Raw genomic sequence first — 7,734 nt, 5'->3', positions numbered from 1 at the left:
GGTCTTTTTGGGGCTTTTTTCATTTTTCGACGTTTTTGCAAAAATAATATGGTCCTTGCCATCAGTACCTGATGCTGCGGGCCATAATCATGAACTAGATCTATAGCATTTCCTGCTGTAAACTGAATTTGGCCGCTGAAGATGATACCTGAAAATGCTGAAGCTGAGCTAAAATATTAGCTAAATAACCAAAAAGAAAAAAACAAAAAACAAAATTAGGTTAGCCAAAACAGCTAGCACGTAAATATCAGCCTAACTCAGAAATTGACTAAGAATCTTTATAGGGACCATACCATCATTTTCTTCAGCCTTCCAGAGTAAACTATATCCATAAATATGATCATATATTACCTTTGGAACACTGAAAAAAGCAAATGATTCATGAAATATGAGTCTGTTTTAATGCCCGGAAGTAAAACGACTCGATCTCTGAGGCTCCGCCTTTCGCTCCTTGTTGGTCCCGCCCATTTCACAACATCATCCTTGAGCCCGCCTCCCTGAGCCTCGTTAGTAAACAAAACCACGTGACTAAAGATCTCCTCAGTCATTGGTCAGCAGCTAAGGGGGCGGGTCAAAACAGAGAGAAACATGGATGAAGGTTCAACACTTTTACTGCAGCTTTGGTACCGCGGAGGAATCCTGCGTGACAGTCACTGGAGACGCTATAGCTACGGCTACGGCTATAGCTACGGCTACGGCTACGGCTACGGCTACGGCTACGGCTACGGCTACGGCTACAGCTACAGCTACAGCTACACACGCTAACAAGAGTTTGTGACGTGTAGATTGTTGGTAGAATCAATGTGGATCAGATTAAAAGTTGTTTTATTGAGCATGAATTAATCCAAACACATTTTAACGAGTTTCTGTGTCTCATCGATGTGGTATTTTTATTTATTATTATTATTTATTTTTATTTATCTATTTTTATTATTGTGTTTTTATGACATTGTTTTTAAGAGAATTCTATTGGAACTACAATAGAGCTTTAAGATGACGTCACGGCAGCAGCCGTAGCGTGTCGCGTAACGAGACTCAGAAAAGAGATTTTTAATGTTAAAATAAACGTTCTAACAAGTAAACAGTTGGACCAATATTTTCACTTTGGCTAACATGATAATCTAATGCTCTACATTTGTCCGCGGATCACCGATCGCCTCATTTCTAAGGTGTTTACATCACGACTGTCGGGTACGGTGGCCGTTTTGGTTCAGTTGTTCTGATCTCTGTTTGTTTCGTATTCAGACTGAAGAATCTCAGAGCGAACAGTTCAGTCCGATTGTAAACAAACCGAGACCACCTTGACAGACGGGTCCGATAGCGGTTCCTGGTACAGATGTGGTGGTAAGGTAGTTATCTCCTGTCAGAAAGTGTATCCTGGCAGGAGATAACTACCTCGGCACCACAGGTCTGCGGGGAAAGGGGGTGTTTGTTCGTTGTAGCCTGGGGGCGGAGCTTGCAGCACAGACTCTTCCTGGAGGGGGCGGTTCACATCTTGCTGAGGTCATCACGATATCACCCGCTCGTTGTCGTGGGTTTGGGAGGGGCTGCTGCAGACAGTGCAGGTTTTTAGAGGATTACTCTTAAATGGAGGAACGGATCAAAATGCTGCTTTGGGAACGATCAGTAGAATGCATTTAAAAATTCAAAAAGTAGAATTTTCATGGTAGGACCCTTTAAAAAAATCCTAAATTAGCCAAAACAGCTAGCATGTAGCTGAAATTTTAGCTAAACTCCAAAATAGCCTAAAAAGTCTCAGTAAATGCCAAAATAGTCCATTTTTAAAACTTTAAAGAAGTTTTGAGATGATTCAATCAGCTTTAGATCTTTCTGCGATGGCAGGTTTGGATCTCCTGAATGTTTTTAACCCTTTTCAGCCTAAATGTGGTCAGAGGTTTTGTGACTTCTTTCCTCACACCTGAGCGTCTCCATCTGCCGCCTTTCTCTCCTTCTGCAGCTCCTCTTCCTCCTCCTCAGCGGCTGCAGCAGGTCAGCGTCCCGATCGTCTCCAACATTCAGTGCAACGCCGCCTACGGCACCGGCAAAGTCACCACCAAGATGATGTGTGCCGGGCCGGACTTCAGGGGCGAGGGCTTCTGCAAGGTGAGGAGGGCGGCTGTAGGTGCAGCCTCTGCAGCCGCAGCCTCTGCAGCCGCAGCCTCTGCAGCTTCTGCAGCCGCAGCCTCTGCAGCCTCTGCAGCCACAGCTCCTGCAGCCGCAGCCGTCTGACAGACATGTCCGTGTGCAGAGAGACTTCGGCGGCCCGCTGGTGGTTTTGAACGGCTCCAGGTGGATCCAGGCCGGAGTGGCGAGCTTCGTCACGGGCTGCGGGTCTCCGGATTTCCCCGGAGTCTACGTCCGGGTGTCCCAGTACCAGTCCTGGATCAGCAGCCACACCGGTGAAGACCCGGCGGGCTACATCTACTTCTGGAGCTCTGCCAGCAGAGCGGCGCCCCTCATCTCCATCTTCTCTCTGCTCGCCATCCTGCCGGTCATCTTCTGAGCGCCGTCAAGGACGCCGTCAGAGACTAAAAATCATCTTTCTGAGAATTCAAACCTCATCTCTAAACTCATAAAAGTCAAACTTGTGGACTCAGGCGTTCCTGTTCAGTTTTATTTTTCATTCGTCTGATGTTCATGAGGTCAAACACCGTCAGGATTCTGCTAGGTCAAAGGTCACAGCAGGAAAAGCGCTCGCCGAGGGGGCGGAGCTCAGCCCAGGAAGGTGGAGATGAAGACGCTGGTGTCCAGGTTGAGGGTGGCGTGCCACCACCGGTCCGGGAAGAACAGCACCTGAGGAAAGTACCGCCAGCTGAGGATCGTCCGGCCACGCCCCTTCTCCCCACCTTGCCCCGCCCCTCACCTCTCCAGGCCTGATGGTGCACTCCAGCGGAGCCTCGTCCTCCGGCAGGTGGGGGTACGTCTCCGTCAGCCAGGACAGGGTGGTGCGGTTGGGGTGGAAGTGCGGCTGGCGTTCAGGCGGGTAGAGGAACCAGCGCTGTGAGGAAGAACTGGTTAAAGACCTCGGATCACGCCGGATCACGCCGGATCACGCCGGAGCGGATCACTGAAAACCTGATGCTAAAATGAAGAAAAATCTGGTTTCCTTCAATAAAACGAGCCTGAAAGTAAAACTCAAACCTGATAAAAGATGAAACTCATGTCACCAATCAAACGGGGGATGAAGTAAAATCAATAAAGTTTTTTGAAACTATTCAATGACTACACACACATCACGAATATAAGGAGTGACTGTAACCTCTGAAGTTTCATTGGTGAACCGTTGATCTGAAACCAGTTAAAGCAGCTGAAAGAGAAGCTTCAGCTCTGACAGAAACAGCCTGACACCGTCCCGCTCTCTTCTCAAACACGTCAGGCTTCCAGCATCGGGTGGTTGCCATGGCGACGCCTCTCCATCTTAAGCGAGCCGCTTTCAGGTCGCTCAAAAATCTTTTACGCAACTTTTTCTCCGCATGAACTCCGGCTGGAGGTCCGGACAGAATCCTGACGTCTCCATGGAAACCAGGTGACCAGAGGCTGCGGATCAGCTCACATTCAGGATCTTCAGACTCTGGACTCTAACATCCGTTTGAAAAGCAAACAGAACCGTCTGTGTGAAAGAACTTGACCTTCAACCATCTGAAGGTCGAGCATCGAAGCACAAAAGTCCGATTTAGGACCGCAGGGATTGACTTAGATCCCAGACTGGTTCCGATGGAAATCTCTGCTGGTTTTTGGTAGATTAGAATCTTTTTCTTCAGTAGAAACCTCCACATGACCCGTGTGACCTCAGGCATGACGGCGGGTTGTGAACGAACCTTTCTTCCGTAGATGACCTCGGAGAAACCCGGACCATGCCAGTGGAAGGGCACGCCGGTCCCTGCACCTGAACAGAACCAGGATGTCAGTCATCGCCATGGCAACAGAACTCTGGAAGAGGAAACCGGACCGAGTTCTCCTGGAGTTCTGGCTCCAGTTTTTCACCTGAACATCATCAGGAGAACGTCGACCCGGTTCATCCTGATGTGTTAGGAGGTCTGTTTAGTCAGACAGACTGAAAACGATCCACTGAGGGACAGAAGTGACGGGAAAACCCTCAGAAAACTCCTGACTGATGGAGCCGATCATCACTGATCGATTTGATTGATCGATCAATGATGATCGATTAATCATCACTCGTCCCTCAGCTCTATATGAATGAACTCTACTCATATATGCAGTTTTAGCAGCTAACTTTTCTTTAACCGTTCTGGTATCGCCTGTCCGTCCTGGGATAGGATCTCTCCCTCATGTGGGAATCCCTAAGGTTTCTTCTTTTTTCCTGACTCAGGGTTTTTTAGGAGTTTTTCCTTACCGTGAGGGAGGGTCTAAGGGCAGGGATGACCTGTTCTTTATAGTCTGTTTAGTTTTTACCTATTGTGCATATTTTATGACTCCATCTGTGCATCTGTTAAAACTACAGGCATGAAGCCCAATGAGGCTAATTGAATTTGTGATATTGGGCTATATAAATAAAATTGAATTGAATTGAATTGAAATTGAATCAAATCGATCATCACTGATCGATTTGATTGATCGTCTTTATTTTATCCAGCTGTTAATAAACAGACAGAATGTTCCTCAGTCGTCTCCTCCAGCAGCGGAAATGTGTGTGTGTGTATGTGCACGTGTGTGTGTGTATGTGCACGTGTGTGTGTGTATGTGCACGTGTGTGTGTGTGTGTATGTGCACGTGTGTGTGCATGTACACGTGTCTATGAGCATGTGTGTCCAGGTGTTTGTATGAGTACATCTGTTTCCTCATGCAAGAGTGTGCATGTGTGAGAGTGTGCATGTGTGAGAGTGTGCATGTACGTGCACATCCATGTAACGCTCTGACCTGCGATCCCGAAGCTGTACGCGCCGCTGCTGTGAGGCAGGACGTACGGCGGCGGCTCGTACTGCTGGAACAGACTCTGCCACTCCGTGAAGTTGTTGTCTCCGAAGAAGTAGAGAGTGTCTGCAGGAGAACCAGGAGAACATGGAGAACATGGAGAACATGGAGAACCAGGAGAACATGGAGAACATGGAGAAGGTCAGAGTTCATCCTGAAGCCAAATGTCTGCTGCAGGTCAGAGCAGAAGCTTCAGAACCAAAACCATGAACACTTAAACTCCGTTTAACCCTTTTATAACCGTTTTGATGGATAGGAGCATGGTTACCATGGTAACCACGATTCTTCTGGTTTCAGTTGTGAGGTTTGTAGAAACATCAAACCTTCAGGTGAATGTTTTTCTCTTTAGTCTTTATGATGAAAGTTTTTTTAATCTGCAAACTTTTCTGGATGAATGATTTCAAGACTTTCAAAATAAAATACTCTCAGGTTCAAACCCCGCCCCCTGATGTTCACCTGCACGACTTTGATGAATTCTGGGTGTTTTGCATTAATGGAGTCACTAACAGGAGGAGTCAGACGGACTCACCGCTGCCGAGCGCGTCTGCAGGCTGAGGCTTCAGGTGAACGTCCACGAACTCCTGGAAGGGAACCTCCACTGGAACAGAGGACAGACAGGTTCAGCAGGAGGAGCAGGAGCAGCAGGAGGAGCAGGAGGAGGAGCAGGAGGAGGAGCAGCAGGAGCAGCAGGAGGAGTAGGAGGAGGAGCAGGAGGAGCAGCAGGAGGAGCAGCAGGAGGAGCAGGAGGAGGAGGAGGAGGAGGAGGAGCAGGAGGAGCAGGAGCAGCAGGAGCAGCAGGAGGAGCAGCAGCAGGAGGAGGAGGAGCAGCTCCTGCAGGAGCTGGGCGGGCGTACCTTTCCTGTAGGAGTGGGTGTTGGCCGTACTCAGCTTGACTCTGCGGGAGCCGAACTCCGTGAGCAGGCTGGACCGGGAGCACAGCAGCCGGAACTTCTGAAACACGGAGACCGCTTTCAGCGAGGGAATCGAACACGGACGGCCAGAGGCCGACCGCTCAGAGACGAACCAGCTGCATCAGCCCGCTGAGGACGTACCGAGTTCTCCGTGAGTCCTCTGAGGACGAGCGGCCGGCTGAAGGCGTACCTGCAGGAACACGAGCATCAGCCGCAGAACCATCAAAAACACACATTTATTTAACTCGTTTTCAGCTCCTTCAGACGTAATTTGAGCTTAAATTAAACTTCAAATTGAAACATGATTTCCAAATTCAGGATTATAAACATGAAGTTATCATTGTAAATCTATCTCTCTGTAGATAACTCTAGCGTACGCTCAGCGCTGCGGTCATAAATACTACACAAACGGACGGTCAGGTGAAGCTTTGCCGCGTTCACCTGCTCCTGACCGACTCACCTGTCCAGGAACTGCTGGTGAGAGAGCTCCGAGGCGTCCAGGACGTCCAGGTTACAGCGGCCTTCGTCCTCCAGCCTGAAGTCGGTCTCTCTGAACCTGAACACAGACACAGCAGAGCGTCTCCTGGTCACCATGGCAACGGGCTGCATTATATATCATAAATGCAGCTAAAACTAAGTTACAGTTTCTATTTATGCACATTTATAAACATCTGTTTACAAACGTACAGAGATATAATTGTAATATAGCACATATAAACTATGAATACACTAATTTATCACTATTTCAAAGAATATTACATTAAAAGACATTTTGATACATACAGACGTGGACAAAAGTGTTGGTACCCCTCAGTTAAAGAAGGACAAACCCACAATTCTCACTGAAATCACTCAAAACTTACAAAAGTAACAATAAATAAAACATTTTTGAAAATGAAACAATCAAAATCAGCCATCAATTTGAATTGTTATTAACATAATTATTTAAAAAAACAAACTAATGAAACAGGCCTGGACAAAAATGATGGTACCTCAATGAAAGATTGAAAACTATTTGACCAGAGTGACATGATTCACTCAGGTGTGTCCTTTAATTGACATCACAGGTGTTTTATTTATTGTTACTTTGTAAGTTTTGAGTGATTTCAGTGAGAATTGTGGGTTTGTCCTTCTTTAACTGAGGGGTACCAACACTTTTGTCCACGGCTGTAAATGTTTTATTCTGTATTATTTGACATTTTAGTAACAAACTATAGAAACTTTAGTAATACCTGGAGATGACTGCATACATTCTGCTGCTGTTTATTAAATCCCGTTTATGCATAACTGTAAATATTATTGATTCAATCTTAAACAGAATACGATCAAAATCAACAAATAAACTCTCAGTTCTGGTGTTTCCGGATGGACCGTGAACTACTCACCATCCCCCTCCGTCATCCTTCAGCCCAGCGAGGCGGGAAGCAAAGCTCAGCAGAACCCAGAACCGGACCCCCGCCGCGGTTCTGGTTCTGGATTCCATCCGCAGCTGAAGCGGGAACCCAGGAAACCGGAATGACCGGAACCGAGCGCTTTCGGTCCGCATCGCTCCCAGAGACACTTCCTGCTCAGCAGCCAATCAGAATCCACCACATGACTCACAACGACGCTGCGTTCACGGCCAGCCCGGAACTTCCTCCACATCACGGATTTTTAAAATCCGGTTAAAGTAGTTTGATCCAAACGGATAAAAGCGTCACAGTCGATCGATCCGCCCACACACATCCTGAGATCGATCCTGTGATCCTAAAGGATCAACAGCAGCATCGAACGTGGAGGAAAAGAGATGGAAGCAAAGTTTGATCCAGAACTTTCCCTCATGCTTTTATCATTGCAATAATAATATCTGGTGAAAAAACAACAACAACAACAACAACAATCGTGCTACAAG

General features: G+C 47.3%; 2 protein-coding genes across 2 annotated transcripts; one reads left to right on the top strand and one right to left on the bottom strand.

The window, feature by feature from the left end:
- Positions 1-588: 588 nt before the first annotated feature.
- On the top strand, positions 589-3,134 carry LOC112146710 (mastin-like). The gene is made up of 3 exons (XM_024272681.2): positions 589-760; positions 1,958-2,103; positions 2,249-3,134. Exons 1-3 carry the CDS (start codon positions 589-591, stop codon positions 2,501-2,503), a joined length of 573 nt encoding a protein of 190 aa, XP_024128449.2. The 3' UTR covers positions 2,504-3,134.
- jmjd8 (jumonji domain containing 8) lies at positions 2,589-7,522 on the bottom strand. The gene is made up of 9 exons (XM_024272680.2): positions 7,229-7,522; positions 6,304-6,399; positions 5,985-6,033; positions 5,787-5,883; positions 5,462-5,530; positions 4,879-4,998; positions 3,819-3,886; positions 2,864-2,998; positions 2,589-2,793 (listed from the first exon to the last, which is right to left on the bottom strand). The coding sequence occupies exons 1-9, from the start codon at positions 7,387-7,389 to the stop codon at positions 2,713-2,715; spliced, it is 876 nt and encodes a 291-aa protein (XP_024128448.1). The 5' UTR covers positions 7,390-7,522; the 3' UTR covers positions 2,589-2,712.
- Between the last annotated feature and the right edge of the window lie 212 nt (positions 7,523-7,734).

This window comes from Oryzias melastigma, linkage group LG8 (genome assembly GCF_002922805.2).
Source record: "Oryzias melastigma strain HK-1 linkage group LG8, ASM292280v2, whole genome shotgun sequence".
NCBI lineage: Eukaryota > Metazoa > Chordata > Actinopteri > Beloniformes > Adrianichthyidae > Oryzias > Oryzias melastigma.
Note: the sequence above shows the minus strand (reverse complement) of the source record. Positions and strands in the feature narration are given on the sequence as shown.

What these genes read in the sequence shown, in the direction of transcription:
- jmjd8 (XM_024272680.2), bottom strand. Translation starts at nt 7,389, where the DNA reads ATGCGGACCGAAAGCGCTCGGTTCCGGTCATTCCGGTTTCCTGGGTTC. An exon ending in CACCAGCAGTTCCTGGACAG is followed by an intron (nt 6,034 to 6,303) that starts GTGAGTCGGTCA and finishes GTGTTCCTGCAG; the next exon opens with GTACGCCTTCAGCCGGCCGC. An exon ending in AGGTCATCTACGGAAGAAAG is followed by an intron (nt 2,999 to 3,818) that starts GTTCGTTCACAA and finishes TCTTCCTCACAG; the next exon opens with CGCTGGTTCCTCTACCCGCC.
- LOC112146710 (XM_024272681.2), top strand. Translation starts at nt 589, where the DNA reads ATGGATGAAGGTTCAACACTTTTACTGCAGCTTTGGTACCGCGGAGGA. An exon ending in CTACAGCTACAGCTACACAC is followed by an intron (nt 761 to 1,957) that starts GCTAACAAGAGT and finishes CTCCTTCTGCAG; the next exon opens with CTCCTCTTCCTCCTCCTCAG. An exon ending in GGGGCGAGGGCTTCTGCAAG is followed by an intron (nt 2,104 to 2,248) that starts GTGAGGAGGGCG and finishes GTCCGTGTGCAG; the next exon opens with AGAGACTTCGGCGGCCCGCT.